This window comes from Oratosquilla oratoria, chromosome 12, assembly GCF_046742065.1.
Source record: "Oratosquilla oratoria isolate Oo_2021 chromosome 12, ASM4674206v1, whole genome shotgun sequence".
Lineage (NCBI taxonomy): Eukaryota > Metazoa > Arthropoda > Malacostraca > Stomatopoda > Squillidae > Oratosquilla > Oratosquilla oratoria.
In genome coordinates, this window is record NC_134788.1 from 15,822,951 (window position 1) to 15,842,931 (window position 19,981).

General features: G+C 39.1%; 1 protein-coding gene across 1 annotated transcript; it reads left to right on the forward strand.

Moving 5' to 3' along the window:
• Positions 1-2,113: 2,113 nt before the first annotated feature.
• LOC143031012 (uncharacterized) lies at positions 2,114-18,847 on the forward strand. Its single transcript, XM_076194351.1, has 2 exons — positions 2,114-2,195; positions 17,563-18,847. The coding sequence occupies exon 2, from the start codon at positions 17,787-17,789 to the stop codon at positions 18,840-18,842; it is 1,056 nt and encodes a 351-aa protein (XP_076050466.1). The 5' UTR covers positions 2,114-2,195; positions 17,563-17,786; the 3' UTR covers positions 18,843-18,847.
• Positions 18,848-19,981: the final 1,134 nt, after the last annotated feature.

Genomic DNA, 19,981 nt, shown 5'->3' on the forward strand with positions numbered 1-19,981 from the left:
TTAATATGAGAACCACCACCAAGAAAAAAGAAAAGAAAAGAAAAACAATAGACAACGAAAGAAGGTGCCATTGGACGTTTGGAAAGGCAATAATTCCGTCTGTCAACTGAACTCACGAAGACCAAAACCAATATGGCCTATTGTACAACAATGCAATGAGACCCTTCACAATATCGAGCCGTATGGTTCGTTATAAATTCCAGAAGAAAAGTAAAGTATATGTGAAAAAACTTGTAATATCAGTGCCAACATTTTATCTTATTAACAGATATTTGGAAAAAACCAAATCGATTTTGATGAAATTCAACATTTAGCAAATTATCAAACCTAAGCTTCGTAGGTCATTCATTTACCAAAGTTTCAGGAATTTGTAGAAGTAGGACATTTAAAGCTAGAAGGAAAGCTTAAAGATGGATTAACTTTTTGATGAAGTAGTATTAATTCAAAGAAACTTCGACACTATCAAAAGCTCTGAACTCTCCATAAGCTCAAAAACAATAACTAGAAAATGGTATTTCATTTTGAAATTTATGGACTTTAAATGTATCAATGTTTTCAAAATAGTTTCTTTTGTACAATCAATTCCTGGAACATCATCTTATTGTGAGAGAGCTTCTAGTTTAATGTCATCTAAATGGCAAGATGAAAGGAACTGATGCTCTGTTGAATTAAGAATTAATTCATACATTTTATTTTGTTTCATTTTTTTGTTATATTTTTTCATATCCGACCTAGTTATGGACCAAAAGGTCTCCTGTCGGCATTCTACGCCTTTGTAGATAATCTGAAGAAAAAAAAAAACTGGGAAAATGGCAGGCGTAGTGGTATAGAAAGGTAGGAACACGAATTTTTTTTTTTACTGGGAGGTAAACTGAAATGAGATGTAGTATGAGAGAAAGGAAGCGAATCTTTGTCGAAGAAAAAGTAAGTGTAGATGTTTGCGCGTGGGGCGTAGTTATGTCCGTGGGAAGTGTGTGTATGTTTCCTACGAGAAGTGAGTAGGATTAAATTCCCGCTTGTGCTCCCGAAGGAGAGTGGACCCTACTGGGGCAGGGCGGTACTGACAAGTCAAGGGTTTGCCCCTAGCGAGGCAGAGCGTAATTGACCCTAGTCAAGCAACGGGCGGCTCCCACGAAGGGAGTAGAGAGCAGAGAGAGCTGCCCCTTGATGGGGCAGAGCGATGCCGACAAATAATCAGCAGCAGGCAGCTCCCTAAAGGGCGTTGGTCGCTAACGGGCTAGACCGTTGATGACAGAAGTCAGTGAGCGATACTCGGGGCGTAGAATTGAGAGTAGGTCCAGTGGGTAGTGAGATGGGCAATACGGGCAAGTGTAGACTTGTGTAAATATCTCTCTTAACCCATTAAACTACGATGACAAGAATCTTGTCATCGGAGTTTAATGGGTTAATTAATCTGAGCGTGAATCTGAAAACAGAGAACTACGTGACTCGGGAAATGTGTCAAATGTACACCACTGTAAAAAGCGGGAGGTACATCGTGTGAATTTGTTTAAAGCGTGAGCCCGCGTGCCAACGTCAACGAAGAGGTCTTGCGTGTGCCGGACCGATCAGAGCAGAGAAGGAAAAATCTCCTTTGCCACGAGGAGCGGTGGGCGGCGAGGGTTGGAGCTAGGAACGATGTCTGATCTCTGCTGAAAATGGCGTATGCCCCAATTGATGATGATAACCCACTCATCTATTGCTGTCATGCAACAATGACACCAAAGTCCACATGTATCATGTTGTAAGATTGTGCGATATTGTCCAATCATTGGATACTTGCTAAACTGTTCTCTATTTGATTCCTGTAGAAATTTGATGACTGTGCTGCTATTTGTTTCCGATATCTTGAAGCGGGGAAAATCCATAGAGAACATATATCTAAATGATAACAATGTGAGGGGCGGGCGAAACTGATTACATCTGAATGATCGTGTACGACCATTGGTATTGCCGTTATGTAGACCACTTCTACAAATTTCGGAATAAAAAGCAATTTAAAACAAGCCCACCTTTTACCCTTAATCAGAGATAATATTTTTTGCCTACATTTGATGGATGATCTTTCTATTTTCTACGTTTCGCTTCGTGGAGCTCATTTGTTTTGGCGTAAATTCGATGTTTTCGTTGTGAACATTGTAAACATAAATGAGAAGCTGGAAATTATCATTATGGTTTAGTGGTTTAGTTGCTTGGTAAGGATGTTTGAAAGTTTTACCTGTAAATGCTGAACTCCATTTCGTAATCATTTAAATTGAAGTGTTTGTATATACTTTCTATTTCTGTTCTGTTCTGTTAAATTTGGAAGTGAAGCTCCCACGGGCTTTTAGTGTGAGCCCGTGCTTTCTATTTTTGCCATGAAAAAGAAAGTTTAGGGGTGCTATGCTTTATCTTGGTAATTATAATTATTCTGAACTCTCTCTCTCTCTCTCTCTCTCTCTCTCTCTCTCTCTCTCTCTCTCTCTCTCTCTCTCTCTCTCTCTCTCTCTCTCTCTGTGCAATTTGAAAGTTACAAGTATCTTAATGTATTTGTTCATATGGGCAGAGGAATCCAGGTCCTGTTTACAAACAAATTCCCCGTCTCCCCCCAACTCATGCAACACAAAATGAATGCTTTTGGGTAATTTTTTAGAAGTGCACACCTATGCGATATAGCAATAGAAAATCAATTATTATTTTTGTAAATTATAATACAATGTAATATGCAATTTTCTTGGTGGAAATCAATTACAAAAAATTTGTTAAAACAGATTTATTAACAAATGAAGTCATAGCAGTTGAAGGATATGCCATGTTTGTTTTGATTGATGTAGAGGTCTAAGAAATTAAAGGGTGAAAAATTCCTCTATGCTAACCTAACCTAACCTATGTAACCTAACTTATATTGAGTAATTCAGCACCTTGAACTCTAAAGATCATCTGGGTTGTCATCATCACAAAGGCTGACAGCCTGATTATTATTGTACCATAGGCAATTAACAGATGACAGCAGAACCCTGTGTTCTCTGAAAAAGTCAAGGAAGCCTTATAGTCCTTGTAACGGCACTTATTTACATGACTTGGAGTTAGAGAACTCCCGGTCCACAACGTGAAAGCCATTGTCTAATGACAGGAACTGGACTGGACAGATGACATGGTGTCTGGAATGTATCCTAGTGGCTCCATTCATTAGTAGATTTGCTTGTAGCAAGGTTTTTTTTTTCTTTATTAATTTCTGTCAAGAAAATTGCATATTACATTCATGTACTAAAATTTGGAAAATTGATATTTAAATTTCTAATGTATTGCTTAGGTGTGCACAACTAAAATAATACCTACTGTTGCAACAAATATGTTGTAAAGAAGGTCATCAGTATATTATGGAGAAAATGAAGATGCATCACTTTGAACATTCTAATTCTATCTACTTTCCCAAGCCAGTGCCCCCCTCCCCCCCAACTCCCCTGTTTTACCCCTGCCCCCTAACAACCTGATTTTTTTTTTTTTTTTTTTTTTAAGGCGGCTTCATATATTTCCTACCTAACATGAGAAAATATGAAAGTCTATGCATCTGAAAAACCCAGCCCAAATTATTGTATTTGAAAATGAAAGAAAATCTATACCTGCAGGAAATCTAGCTAGTATTAGCAAATATATAGCCTTAAAATCTAAGTACCCCTTCTCAGTTAAAGGCCCTCAGACGATTTGGTAACAGAATAGCTAGAATTAGTGTTTTTGCTGGGAAGTGGAACCACTGGCACTGGTTTGTTTTGGCCACATTGCTGAAAATCATGAGAATTATATTGAAATCTAAGAAATAATGAACTTTTAATCAAAAGATATCATCACTGCAGCCTTAAAAAATTTTCATTGGTTCTACTGAATGAATCAACTGGGTAAGACTGCAGAGTAGGCCTTCATGCTGTTTTGTTGATGACTGTCTTATAACTGTATACTGAATTTCTAATTAGAATTCAATAAAAAAGGGAGAGAGAGAGAGAGAGATGGGGAAAAAAAGGGATATGGACACAACACAATTCATATACTATTTTCACTAGTGCTAAAGAGCTGGCAATGTATGGGTTGTGGAATACTGTGTGCATAGAGTTTAGATAGTGTTGGGGGTGGATAGAGGGATTCATTTATAAGCATCTGCATTGGACTGGAGAGATAGTGTTCCAGGATGAAAGGAAGCTGCAAAAAGCAAGGAAAACTTATAGACTAAGGTAAATGCATAAATGATAATAAAAAATGTTAGTGAACAAACAAATAAATCAGTAAGGACCAAGTATCCAAAACATGAACATCCAAGTCATGTCAAACCAAGCAAAATAGGAATGACCCCAATCTCAATGTACAATAAAAGTTTACATACATATACCAAGGTTTTTTCCCCTTTACAAGGGAGGTAGCCAAAAAGGAAAAGGCATAAGATCATTCCCACCCATTCCATCCCTGAATACACTCCACACCCCTCCACACTCCCTCTTATCTTAGCACCTCCTGGATGAAGGGTCATCCCTGCACCCTGTCCAATGCCCTGGGTCAGAAGCAGTGTCGCAAGACACAGCACATCCACAGCAAGGCCGCTTCATTAAATCGGCGACCCCCCCCCCCTCTCCATCCCTGCATGCATAAAAGAAGAAAACGGGGAGATATCCCTTTGGGCTGCGTCAAATTTTGCTCACACATACTACCTCACCCCCCATCCCCCCGCCCATTCCACCTCACGCATCACAACATCATCCATATATAACCATTCTCCATTCGCCCCTGTCTTCTGTCCTCTCCCATCCTTCCTCAACAGACATTCCCCTCTTCCCCAAAGCCCCCTTCACCCCATCCATCCACCTCATCCTAGGATGTCCCCTCATGTTCACTCCCTCCACATCTGCCTTCCATACCTCTTTTACTAGTCTTTCTTCACTCATTCTTTCCATGTGTCCAAACCATCCTAATACTCTTTCATCAACCTTATCTCCCAACTCCCTTTCCACCCGTGTTCTTCTCCTCATCTCCTCATTTCTCACTCTATCTAGCCTAGTAACCCCCATCATACTTCTCAGACACCTCATCTCAAACACATTCAAACTCCTCTCTTCCTCTCTTATGTTCCATGTTTCTGCCCCATACAGTGCTGTTGGCACAATCACTCCTTCATACAGTCTCCTCTTAGCATCCATTCCCAAATGTCTATTCCTCATTACACTCTTCAATTCACCAAGGCATTTACTTGCTTCTCTCAATCTACATTCTACCTCCACCTTCACTTCACCTTTTCCTGCCACATTTGCACCCAAGTATCTAAAAGTATCCACTTGCTCCAGTAGCTCTCCCTTAATGCTCACTTCCAGTCTACTGCCACTTTCCCCCTTGTACATCTCATCACCTTACTTTTACCCACATTTATCTTTAGCTTTCTTCTATCACATACTGTCCCAAACTCTGTCACCAACTTCCTTAGTCCCTCCTCCGATCCTGCCACAAGCCCAGTGTCGTCAGCAAACAACAGCTGGCTCACCTCCCACTTTTCTCCATTTTCTTTAAACATCTCCAATCCCTGACCCACTACCCTAGCATTTACCTCTCGAACCACCCCATCCATGTATAAGTTGAACAGTCAGGGCGACATAACACATCTTTGATGAAGTCCCACCTTTACCTCGAACCACTCACTCTCTCCATTTCTAATCCTGACACAAGCTCTACTACTCTCATAAAAACTCTTGACAGCTCCTAGAAGCTTTCCTCCTATCCCATATATCTGCATAACCTCCCACAGTGCCTTTCTGTCTACCCTATTGTAAGCCTTTTCCAGATCCATAAAAGCCAAAAAAATGTCCTTCCCCTTTCCTATAGCTTTCTCACATATTTGTCTTACCACAAAGATCTGATCTACATAACCTCTACCCATCCTAAATCCACACTGTTCCTCACCAATTACTCCCTCTGTTCCTCTCCTAATCCTCTCAATCAAGATCCTCCCATAAGCCTTCCCAACTACACTTAACAAGCTAATCTCTCTGAAACTACTACATTCACACTTGTCCCCTTTTCCCTTGTAAAGTGGAACTATACAGGCACTCCTCCAGTCCTCCGGCACTCTACCCTCTCGCCAGCAAACATTAAATAACCTCACCAGCCAGTCATCCATCACTGTACCTCCTTTTTTTTTTTAGACATTCTGCATGGCATCCATCCAGACCAGGTGCCTTACCTGCTTTCATCATCTTAACAACTGCCTTCACTTCATCATTCCTTATTTCTCCTCCATTTTCCTCACTCATCACTCTCATTTTCTTAGCATTTCCCACTGCAACTATCTTTCCCCCCCTATCCTCCTTCACATTTAGCACCTCCCTAAAATATTCTGCCCATCTTCCCACTTACTGCCTTCTCTTCCATTATCATCTCTCCATCTGCACCTTTTACCTTTTCTTCTCTACTTGATTCGCCTCCTCTTCCTCAGAATTTCTTTCCAAAACATCTTTTTATTGCTTTCAAAATTTTCTGTCATACCCTTACCCCACTTCACATCTGCTCTGCTCTCTGCCTCTTATACCTGTTGCTTTACTTCTCTTTTCTTTTCTTTGTACCTCTCATATGACTCCCTCGTCCTATTTTGTAACCAATCTGTGAAAGCTCGCTTCTTCTCTTCTACAACCTTCTTTGTTTCCTCATCCCACCATTCACTACCCTTCCCTCTATTTCCTCCTGTCCTTCTTGTTCCACACACCATCCTTGTACACTTTGTGACCCCCTCCTTGAACCATCCCCATTCCTCCTCCACACCTAGCTCTACTCTATCCTTCACTCCCTCCCACTCCTCCTTCAGCTTCTTCTTGTACTCCTCCTTTTCCTTTTCATTTAAAGTGTTCACTCTAAGCACCTCCCTACCTTTTGTCCCTTTCCTCTTTCTCCATCTATCCTCCACTCTCAACTTACCCTCCACCAAAAAATGATCTGATATTCCCCCACCCTCTCCCCTTAGCACATGTACATCCTTAACTCTTCCTATCATAGTCCTATTTACCACTACATAATCCATCAACGCTCTATCTACCACCCTTCCATCCACCACCCTCTCCCATGTGTACTTATGCTTGACTTTCTTCGGAAACACTGTATTTGCTATCATCAACTCTCTTTCTAGACATATTTCCACCATCAACTCTCCACTTCGATTCTTTCCTGGAACTCCACATTTCCCAACCACTCCATCAATTGGACCATTTCCTACCCTAGCATTAAGGTCCCCCAGTACTATTACATTGACATTTCTCCCTAAATACTCTATGCACTCATTTAAATCTATCCAAAAGGCCTCCCTTTCTTCTACACTCTTCTCACTGCCAGGCCCATATGCACTTACAGAGACCCACATCTCCTTTCCCAGTTTCACCTTCATCCACATTATCCCTGAGGAAACCTCCTTCCACTCCACTACACGTTTACCTATCTCTTCACATACTAGAATAGCCACCCCTTCCCTCCCTTGCCCTCTCTTCACTCCTGATAACCTCCCACTTACACTCCCAAACTTACACTCACCCTTCCCTTTCAACTTAGTTTCATTCAAAGCCAACACATCCATCTTTCTTCTCACAGACATACTACCTATCTGTTCCCTTTTACCCTCATCTGTACCACATCCACACACATTAAAATACCCAAACCTTAGGGTGCTGGTCCAAAAACTCCCAGACCGTCTTCTGCCTTTACTTTTTTGTTTAGGAATGTCCCCTGTGGGGCTACAAGGAGAAGGATGCATAGTCCCACTCCACGTCCCTTTCATCTCGCCTCTTGTGATGTAAGTGGAAATACTTGGTGGAGTTATTCTTTTACCCCACCACAGGGAATTCCCCCACAGCAGAAAATGAATACTCAGAGAAATGGTACAGGACAGTAGCAAGGGGTTGGGGGACAGCATAACGGAGGGACAGTCGTAGTATAAAAGTGTCGTCAATTCTCTATGAAGAGTTTTCCTCTATCATAGACAAAATGATGTGTGGCTCTGGTCCGTAGGGGCGCCCCATATAGACTCTAAAGTATCAACTGCATGCTACTTTGCCACAATAACAAGCAGCCAATACCTCAGATGGGGTATTGATAATTATAAGGTATACCAAGCACCTGCTGCTGGTGCATTTAATGATGATGGTTTAAAATGTACGTTCATGCAGATATTGCTTTCCAATGGTGGTGCCTTTGTGACAGTTTGAGAATCTAAAAATGACTAGCAACCTTTGTAAAAAAAAAAAAAAAAAAAAAATAGTTCATTTTGGAAATTAATTCAGAATAAGCAGGTGAATTCCTTTAGATGTTATTGTACTGCATATTGTCTGTATAAGTCTTATCTATTCAGTGTTTTATGGAATTTCTTAACCAGTTTGGCAACATTCTCTTATTGTTGGAGACTACTGAAGAATGCAAATTGCTTTCAACTTGTATATGTCCTTTAAGTTGCCTTCCCTTCATAAATCTCTCCTTTGTATTCCTATAATGCTATCTCTAATACAATATTCGCCCCCCAAAATAGATATGCTGGATAATGTTAACTCTCTAATAGGATATTGTCCCGAAAAACAGAAGTGCTGGATATTGACAATAAAGTCCAGTAGAATCATTATTTAGTACCAGTTTAGTATGCAATCTACCTCAGCTACAAAAACTTAATATTGTACAATAATAAATACAAGTAGAATAATGTTGAATAATGTTATTACTGACCCACCCAAAAATTGAGACAATAATGAAAATATACTAATGTAACCTCACCAAATCCAACTTAGTGTATCCTTGGATGGTGAGGTCGTCGAGACTGACTACACTGCAGCTAGGGGCCCAAATTCTCTCATCCAAAGGTCTCTATATACCCTGAAAGTTGTATATTTTGAAAAAATTACGGGAGAATAACTGCCACCCCACCCTTTAGCTGAGTAGGCTCACTTTGCTCACCAAAAACCCACACTATTTTGTACATAAATATACTAAGACTTTTTCCCCTTACCAGGAAAGACTATTTTGGACTTTTTACAAATATATTTTGTAATACATGCACAGTAATCTTAGTTCTTTGGTTTGTTCAGAATTATCAGATTCTATTACAGCAATATACTGCTGTTTAAAGTTACAAGATGATGAGTTGTGGTATCTATATAATAAAACAGATATATTTGAAGATTATAAGAATATGTTTAATAAAATTCACTACCTAACAATTCCAATTGTATGAATACAGGGCAGAGTTGCTTCTTGATTGTTTAGCATTATCAAGCTAATCAGGCCTACAGCAATATTGTATTTAAAGAAGGTGAGCAAATTTTTTTTACACAACTAAAGACATATAAAAATAAATCTAGCATCTAAACTTTTTCTTATGCTTTGCACTACAGATTGTATTAATGTATGTTCATATATATATATATATATATGTATGTATATATATATGTTCAATTGAAGACCAGAGCTAATTCAATATCCACTATCTTCTTAGTGATTTTCTCAATTTTTCTAATAGTTTGATTCTTGAGGGGAGGTCAAACACAAGACTTCTGAGATCCATGATGTTATTGTATCAAAAAACATAACACAAAATATAAAATACAAGCTTTTGGTTGAGTCATACAACCATCTTCAGGTAAGTAATATTACATACACAGAACAGGAGTATATGTAATATTACATACCTGAAGATGGTTGTATGACTCAACCGAAAGCTTGTATTTCATATTTTGTGTTATGTTTTTCGATACAATAACATCATGGATCTTGGAAGTCTTGTGTTTGACCTCCCCTCAAGAATCAAACAAACTATTAGAAAAATTGAGAAAATCACTGAGAAGATAGTGGATATAGAATTAGCTCTGGTCTTCAATCGAACATGTTTACAGGAAAACTTACTGTCTATTTATACTAATATATATATATATATATATATATATATGTGTGTGTGTGTGTGTGTGTATATGTCTCGACTTCCACCTCTGCTGTTTAATGCTTGTGTAAAAGAAGGTAGAGTGCTGGAGGATTGGAGGTGTGCCTATATAGTTCTGCTTTACAAGGGAAAAGGGGACAAGTGCAAGTGTAGTAGTTTCAGAGGTATCACTTTGTTGAGTGTAGTTGGTAAGGCTTATGGGGGTTAACTCTCATTTCGGTGATTCGCTTGATCGGATTATGCATTTCTGGTCCTCCCAACCTGATCTTTTTATGTAAGACAATGGAAATTTAACACAATGTGCAGGGAAATGGGATGCATATGTGACAGAAATTTCATTGAAATCCATTAAGAAATGTTTACATAGACGATTTACTTGCAATTTTGAGTTATTTTTCCAAAAGTATGAGGAGAATAATGATTTCCTTTGGTGTACAGTTAGTAGACATCCAGATGTACCTAAACTAGTATACTCGTAATTATAAGTGAAAAAGAGTCAGCCTTACAGCAAATCATAAAAAAAATAATGTAAAACCACAACTTTAAAAAATTGTCAAAAATATATATCAAGTAGGTTAAGAATGAATTTACTAATATTGTTAGATATAAGTATCACGATCATTTTCCAACAAGAATGATCAAAATTGCTTATTTACACACGAAGTTATAGTTACTTATAAGCGAAAAAACTAGTTTTGAGAAAATAGCATTTTTATGTTTATATATTCACTACTCCATAAAAGTGCCTCCAAAGAGTATCAAATGCACATATCTACTTACATAATCCTTTGACCATTTCTGGGAAGTAAGCAGCAGATATTCATTACATTTCTTTTGTACCCATGCCAGCTGAGAATCATGACAATCCTAACCTTCCATATCCTTCACATAATGAATGGTACACATGCATTACAATCCCTTTGCTAAGGTGAGTATTATTGCACTTCTCAGGTTCAGAATGGAGCAAAATACTTCGGCAACTATCACATCTGACATATTTAGTTATGGAGTAGTGAATTTATAAACAAGAAATGTATAAAACAGGATAGCACTTGGAGAAATTACGCACACATACACTGAACCCTTTTTCGATCGCACTGAGTGTGGTGACTGCTGCCTAACCTATCGTGCAACAATATCAGAGTATAAAATTCTCAAAAACAAAAAAAACAAAAACAAAAACGACAAAATACAAGGAAAACAAACCATAGCTAAGAAAGGGGCATGGCTGACGGGCGGACCTTTAAATCTCTGGCCCTTTAAACCCGCCATTACCTGAGAAAGGTGGCGTTATACGTCTGGAGACCAGTCCCGCGGTGTTCAGGGACACCACACCAGTCCACACACGAAGTTTGACAAAATCAAGTATTTTTCACCGAAATGAGAGTTAACCCCCTTATGGGAGATTTTTGATTGAGAGGATTAGGAGAGGAACAGAGGGAGTAATTGGTGAGGAAGAGTGTGGGTTTAGGATAGGTAGGGGTTGTGTGGATCAGAGTTTTGTGGTAAAACAGATATGTGAAAAAGTTTTAGGAATAAATGATGATGTTTTTTGGGACTTTATAGGTTTAGAAAAAGCTTATGACAGGGTAGACAGGAAGGCACTGTGGGAGGTATTACAGATATATTATAGGAGAAAAGCTGTTAAGAGCAATCAAGAGTTTTTATGAGAGTAGTAGAGCCTGTTTTAGAATTAGAAAAAGAAAGAGTGAGTGGTTTGAAGTAAAGATGGGACTTTACCAGGGATGTGGCATGTTACCATGGCTGTTTAATTTGTACATGGATGGGGTGGTGAGAGAGGTAAATGCAAGGGTAATTGCTGAGGACTGGAGATAGTTAAAGAGAATGGAGAAAAATGGGAGATAAGCCAGTTGTTGTTTGCTGATGATACTACTTGTAGCAGGATGAGAGGAGGGATTAAGGAAGCTAGTGAGTTTGAAAGGAAGTTGAAGGTAAATGTGGGTGATGAGATGTACAAGGGGAGAGAATGGCAGCGAGATGAAAGTAAATCTTAAAGGGGAGAGGCTGGAGGAAGTGGATAATTTTATATTGAGAGAAGTAAGTAAATGCCTTGGGGAATGAAATAGTGTAATGAGATATAGGCATTTGGGAATGGATGTAAAAAGGAGATTATAGGAAGGGGTGGTTGTGCCGACAGCAGTGTATAGGGCAGAGACAGAGAACATGAGAGAGGAAGAGTTTAAATGTGATTAAGATGAAATGTTTGAGAAGTATGGTAGGGTTACAAGGTTTGATAGAGTAAGAAACAAAGAGGTAAGGAGGAGAGCCTGGGTGGAAAAGCAGATGGCAGATAGGGTTGATGAAAGAGTGTTGGGATTGTTTGAACATATGGAAAGAATGTATGAAGAAAGATTAGTAAAAACAGGTGTGGAAGGCATAGGTGGCTGTAGTGAACATGAGGGGATGACCAAGGATGAGATGGATGAATAGATGGGGGGAAAGGGGCATTGAGCAAAAGGGGAATGTCTGTTGAGCAAGGAAGGGAGAAGACAAGAGATGGGTGCTTGAAGAATGGCTGTGTATAGATGATACTGAGATGCAAGGAAGGGGATGGGGTGGGGTTAGGGAATGGTTATGTGTGAAGGATATTTTGTCATAGCCCAAAGGGGGTTCTCTGGATAAGTAAAGCAGCCTTGCTGTGGATGTGCTCTATCTTCCCACATTGCTTTTGACCCAGGGCAATGGGTGGGATATAGAGATGACCCATCATCCATGAGGAGCTAAGATGAGAGGAAGGAAAGTGTGGTGGATGGCATTGGAATGGGTGGGAGTGGGTATATGGCTTTTGACTTTGGTCGCCTTCCTGGTCAGGGGGAAAAATCCTTGGTATATGGATAGACTCCACACTTCCCACCTACTCTGTCTATTAGTTCATTCCCTACCCTAGCACTGAGATCTCCCAATACCAATACATTGACATTCCTCCAAAAACTCTCTAAGCACTCATTTAAATTCATCCAAAAAGCCTCCCTTTCCTCTACACTCTTCTCACTGCCAGGCCCATATGCACTTACAAAGACCCACATCTAGAAGAAGGCTTGAAAGAAGGCAATATTTCTCTAGTAATAGAGCATTAAATGAGTGGAATAAATTACCTGATAATGTGGTCTCATCAAACATGTGCATTTTCAAAAATAATTTAGACAAAATATGACAGGTAATATAGGCATAAATTTATCATTTTAATCTGTATTTTCACATTCAATGACATGGCACAAAATGGCTAAAAAACATTATTTTGACAATGAACTATAATGGCCTGGCAATTCTATATTTACAAATAGTTCCTCTTGTTTAGCTGGATAGCTCAGAATTGCTCAGAACAAGCATATTGCTTATATGATTGGTACAGTTAGATCTTGATCTGAAGCATGTTCTTATGGTCTTATTTCCCTTCTCAATTCCACCTTCATCTGCATTAACCTTGGAGAAGCCTCCTTCCACTCCACCACACACTTATATATCTCCTCACTAGTAGAGCCACCTTTTCCCTCCTTCTTCCTCTCCTCACTCCCAACACTCTCCCTACTACACTGTCAAACTCACCCCTCCCTTTCAACTTAGTTTCACTCACTGTCAACACATCCATTTTCCTTCTCAAAAACATACTGCCTTTCTCCTTTTGCTCTCATCTGTACCACACCCATACACATTATAAGAGCCAAACTTTAGTGTTCTGTTTGGAAAACACCTTCCATACCTTGTTATGCCTTGACATCTAGGAATGTACTTATTAGGGTAACAAAGAGCAGGATGCCTAGTCTCATCACTTCATCCCATTGTTTGCTTCCTTTACAACCTGCGTGGGAAGACTCAGTGGCAGTCCTTTACCACAGAGGACAGAGGTGAAAATGGAAATATATACTCGAAGAAGTGGTACAGGACAGTATTACAAGAGAGAGGGGGGACAGTATAATGGAGGGACAGTTGCAGTACAATAAAATAGCATAATTTTTTTTATTAGTAGATGTTTCCTCTAACTCAGACAAATGATGTGTGACTCTGGTCTGTAGGGTCACCCTATATATCCCCTAAAGTATCAGCTGCATGTTACTGTGTGAATTATACAGCACAATAACATGCATTCCTAATGAATGAATGAGAGCTTTATTCCTACCTTATGTGCTTATTCATGACTAAACTTCCAGTATTATAAAGCATGATAACCTGAAACCATGACAAAAAGGAAGGAAATGTTTAGTTACTCAAAAACTTTTAGTTGGAATGATACTTTGAGCAGTTTTTCAGTTTTTGTTCTTGGGATACTTCTGTTTCCTGAGGGACCAATGATAGGAACCTGCTTGTGGTCCTGCAAGATGGACAATAGAGTTGACCATTTTCAAATCTTGTCAACTCCCTCATCTCCATTAGGAGGTGCAGCCCTGAGACTAGCCTCAAGATTTCTATATACCTTTAGAATAAGACATCCTTCCTTCTATACTATACCACGATTTTTTTTTTTTTTTTTTATCTAAAACCTTGATTTGAGTTATGTTTAGCAGCAGACATGCTTGATCTGTAACAATTTAATCTATTATAATGAGACACTTCTGGTATTTCCTTTGGGTATATAAGTAATTTTCAGTGCCAACTGTTACTTTACTTTGGTATCGCATCTCTATGAGAAAACATTAGGGAATTCAAAACAATAAGTTCTTACAAGCCATTGTAGATAGGATATTTTTTCATTAAGATAGAATTTGAATCAGGCAACCTTTACCACATTTGAAATATTGGTGTTTCATCTACTCTTGCCTCTCATTGTTGGAGCTCTTTTTTTGTGGAATATCATTAACCTCTTCAATACAATACTTGCTCTTTTTCAATCATCTACAAATACAAAACAAATATACAGACGCTCCTCAACTTACGTTTTAGTTACGTTCCGAACGGCCGAACGTAAGTTGAAAATGAACGTAAGTTGTTAATGCACATTCTAGTAATGTATGACCGTTCATACTGTACTATACATCCGTAAATTCTATTACCGTATCTTATAAAACACCCCTAAATAATTAATTATACACATAACATTGTAAAATACAGTAAACTTCCACTTATCCGAACTCCAAGGGGGATTAGAAATGTCCGATTAACCGAAATGTTCGGTTAATCCTACTTTGTATGTTTCGTTCCCGTGGAGTTTTATGCGGTAATGTCGGCTGCAATATTCGTACCTGTAAACTTAACATACACATGGAAATGCTTATAATAGTTCATAAACATATTCTATAGAGTATAAACAGACGATCGGGTGTAAACATGGAGTGTACTGCCACCGTGTGAGCACTTAGTGAAGCTCGCGGGGGTGGCGGAAGAGGCGGCGGGGTGTTTGAATATTCGGTTGAGATCCAAATACGTTCGGTTGAAGCGATGGCTCCCGTATTGAGAAAATGTTCGGTTAATGCGATTATTCGGTTAAAACGCGTTCGGATAAGCGCGAGTTTACTGTAACATTAATTTCAAATAAATTAAATTCAAGCAACATAAATTGAGATGGTGGAGGAGGAGGCAAGGCACGTTCAGTTTGTTGTTTGTGCCATGTAAACAATGGACGCAGCGTCACGCGTAAGTATCGTTTGAACTACGGAGAGCGCGCTAAACTAAATTTTTAATGGAGGGACTGTTGCAGTAAAATAAAATAGCATAATTTTTTTCTATTAGTAGATGTTTCCTCTAACACAGACAAATGATGTGTGACTGATCTGTAGGGTCACCCCATATATCCCCTAGAGTAGCAGCTGCATGTTACTTTGCAAATTATGCAGCACAATAACATGCATCCTTAATGAATGAATGAGAGCCTCATTCTTAACTTATATGCTTATTCATCACTAAGCTTCTAGTATTATAAAGCATGATAACCTGAAACCATGACAAAAAGGAAGGAAATGTTTAGTTACTCAAAAACTTTTAGTTGGAATGATACTTTGAGCAGTTTTTCAGTTTTTGTTCTTGGGATACTTCTGTTTCCTGAGGGACCAATGATAGGAACCTGCTTGTGGTCCTGCAAGATGGACAATAGAGTTGACCATTTTCAAATCTTGTCAACTCCCTCATCTCCATTAGGAGGCGCAGCCCTGAGAGGCTGTCACTTAGTCTCTAGACTAGCCTCAAGAACTCTATAAACCTTTAGAATAAGACATCCTTCCAACCTTCTATACTATACCACGATTTTTTTATTATTATTTTTTTTATTATTATTTTTTTTTTTTCTAAAACCTTGATTTGAGTTATGTTTAGCAGCAGACATGCTTGATCTGTAACCATTTCATCTATTATAATGAGACATGGTATTTACTTAGGGTATATAAGTAATTTTCAGTCCCAGCTGTTGCTTTACTTTGGTATCACATCTCTATGAGAAATCATTAGGGAATTCAAAACAATAAGTTCTTACAAGCCATTGCAGATAGGATATTTTTTCATTAAGATAGAATTTGAATCAGGCAACCTTTACCACATTTGAAATATTGGTTTTTCATCTACTCTTGCCTCTCATTGTTGGAGCTCTTTTTTTGTGGAATATCATTAACCTCTTCAATACAATACTTGCTCTTTTTCAATCATCTACAAATACAAAACAAATATACAGACGCTCCTCAACTTACGTTTTAGTTACGTTCCGAACGGCCGAACGTAAGTTGAAAATGAACGTAAGTTGTTAATGCACATTCTAGTAATGTATGACCGTTCATACTGTACTATACATCCGTAAATTCTATTACCGTATCTTATAAAACACCCCTAAATAATTAATTATACACATAACATTGTAAAATACAGTAAACTTCCACTTATCCGAACTCCAAGGGGGATTAGAAATGTCCGATTAACCGAAATGTTCGGTTAATCCTACTTTGTATGTTTCGTTCCCGTGGAGTTTTATGCGGTAATGTCGGCTGCAATATTCGTACCTGTAAACTTAACATACACATGGAAATGCTTATAATAGTTCATAAACATATTCTATAGAGTATAAACAGACGATCGGGTGTAAACATGGAGTGTACTGCCACCGTGTGAGCACTTAGTGAAGCTCGCGGGGGTGGCGGAAGAGGCGGCGGGGTGTTTGAATATTCGGTTGAGATCCAAATACGTTCGGTTGAAGCGATGGCTCCCGTATTGAGAAAATGTTCGGTTAATGCGATTATTCGGTTAAAACGCGTTCGGATAAGCGCGAGTTTACTGTAACATTAATTTCAAATCAATTAAATTCAAGCAACATACATTGAGATGGTGGAGGAGGCAAGGCACGTTCAGTCTGTCGTTTGTGCCATGTAAACAATGGACGCAGCGTCATGAGTAAGTATCGTTTGAACTGGAGAGCGCGCTAAACTAAAAAATTCACTCAATTTTTTTTTTTTTTACCATTTTTTTTTTACAGTCAGTTCAAACGTAAAATCGAAAAAAAAAAACGTAGAACGAATGAACGTAAGTAGAGGAGCGTCTGTATTCAAGACGCCACTGCTGGCATCCCAGTACACCCACTCGCACAACATGATGCCTACATAGGCATTATCGTATGGAAGAGGATGAGTGTAGTATTACAGATCTGCTGTTGTATTTTGCTTGTTTAGGCATGTGCTAATATTTTATATCACATATTTTTCTTTCTTTGGCAGGAAATGAATACCCATCAAGATTTTGAGTAGATAGGTTATATATTGGATGCCATAAGTGTGCTAATAAAGACCTTGACAAAAGACTAATGTGACATTACATATGATTTCCAAAACAGGAGAAAACTATAATCTCAAAACATTTGAAGAACCAAACCAGGAAAAAGTCTTTACGGTGTAATTTTTGCAGTGCAGGTTTCTCACACAAAGGTTATCTCAAAAGCCATATGATGACCCACACAGGAGAGAAGCCTTTCCAGTGTGCCCTATGTGATGCATCTTTTTCACGAAAGGGTACTCTCAAAAGGCATGTCATGACCCACACAGGAGAGAAGCCTTTCCAGTGTGGCATGTGTGATGCAGCTTTCTCACAAAAGGGTACTCTCAAAGACCATATGAAGACACATACAGGAGAGAAGCCTTTCCAGTGTGACTTATGTGATGCAGCTTTTATAAAAAAGAGTCTACTTAAAATCCATGTAGGGTCCCACACAGGAGATAAGCCTTTTCAATGTGACCTATGCAATGCATCTTTCTCAGTAAAGCAATGTCTCCAATACCATGTGAGGACCCACACAGGAGAGAGGCCTTTCCAATGTGACCTATGTGATAAAGCTTTCTTACGAAAGGATACTCTCAGAAAACATGTGATAACCCACACTGGAGAGCAGCCTTTTCAGTGTGACCTATGTGATGTAACTTTCTCATGCAAGAGTGATCTCAAAAGGCATATGATGACCCACACAGGAGAGAAGCCTTTCCAGTGTGACCTATGTGATGCAGCTTTCTCACAAATGGGTTGTCTCAAAAGACATGTGATGATCCACACAGGAGAGAAGCTTTTTCAGTGTGACCTATGTGATACAGCTTTCTCACTAAAAGCTACTCTCAAAAGGCATATGATGACCCACACAGGAGAGAAGCCTTTCCAGTGTGACCTATGTGATGCAGCTTTCTCACAAATGGGTACTCTCAAAAACCATGTGATGACCCACACAGGAGAGAAACCTTTCCAGTGTGACCTATGTGATGCAGCTTTCTCCCAGAAGGGTTATCTCAAAAGGCACATAATGACCCACACAGGAGAGAAGCCTTTCCAGTGTGACCTATGTGATGCAGCTTTCTCACAAAAGGGTAATCTCAAAAACCATGTGATGACCCACACAGGAGAGAAGCCTTTCCAGTGTGACATATGTGATGCATCTTTCATAAAAAAGAGTCTACTTAACATCCATGCAAGGACCCACACACGAGCTAAGCCTTTTTCAGTGTGGCCTATGTAATGCATCTTACTCAATAAATTAATCTCTCCAATACCATGTGAGGACCCACACAGGAGAGAGGCCTTTCCAGTGTGACTTATGTGATAAAGCTTTCTCCCAAAAGGAATCTCTCAAAAACCATGTGAGGACCCACACAGTGTGACCTGTGTGGTGCAATTTTCTCATGCAAGAGTGATCTCAAAAGGCATATGATGACCCACACAGGAGAGAAGCCTTTCCAGTGTGACCTATGTGATACAGCTTTCTTACACAAAAGTTCTCTCAAAATGCATATAATGACCCACACAGGAGAGAAGCCTTTCCAGTGTGACATATGTGATGCAACTTTCTCACGAAGCTTTGGACTCAAAATCCATGTGAGGACCCACACAGGAGATAAGCCTTTTCAATGTGACCTATGTAATGCATCCTTCTCGATGAAGGAATCTCTCCAATACCATGTGAGGACCCACACAGGAGAGAAGCCTTTTCAGTGTGACCTATGTGATGCAGCTTTCTCACAAAAGGGTAAACTCAAAAGCTATGTGATGACACACACAGGAGAGAAGCCTTTTCGATGTGGTGATGGCAGTTCAGCTTTCTCAAGAAAGGGTGATCTGAAAAGGCATGTGATGAGAAACCTTTTCACTGTGGTGATTGTGATGCAGCTTTCTTATATAAGAGTTCTCTCAAAAACATATGATGACCCATACAGGAGAGAAGCCTTTCCAGTGTGACCTGTGCTGTGCTGCTTTCTCACAAAAGGGTAGTCTCAAAATCCATGCTATGACCCAAACCTGAGAGAATATTTTTTTCAGTGTAACAGTTGGGATAGAGTTTTTTTTCAGTGAACAGTACTCTTGCATTAAAGGGGAGCCCTCTGAGTGTGACTTATTCTCCTCAGCTCTCTCATATAAGATTATCTTAAAAATTATTGTTAGTACCATGGCCAGTGGGCCAGCACTTCTGTCCATGTGATCAATATGAAATCACTGTCTAATATTATTTTATATTTTACATATTGGTCTAGTTAGTCAACTCTGACTCCATATATGGATGTATTTTTTATGTTGTACATGTTAGGGTCCTGTCTTATTCTCCAATTATCATACTTTGTTTCAGATTCATGGATATGCAATATCATTGTGGCTATTCCATGA

Coding starts and splice junctions, on each gene's coding strand:
- LOC143031012 (XM_076194351.1), top strand. CDS start 17,787: ATGATGACCCACACAGGAGAGAAGCCTTTCCAGTGTGCCCTATGTGAT.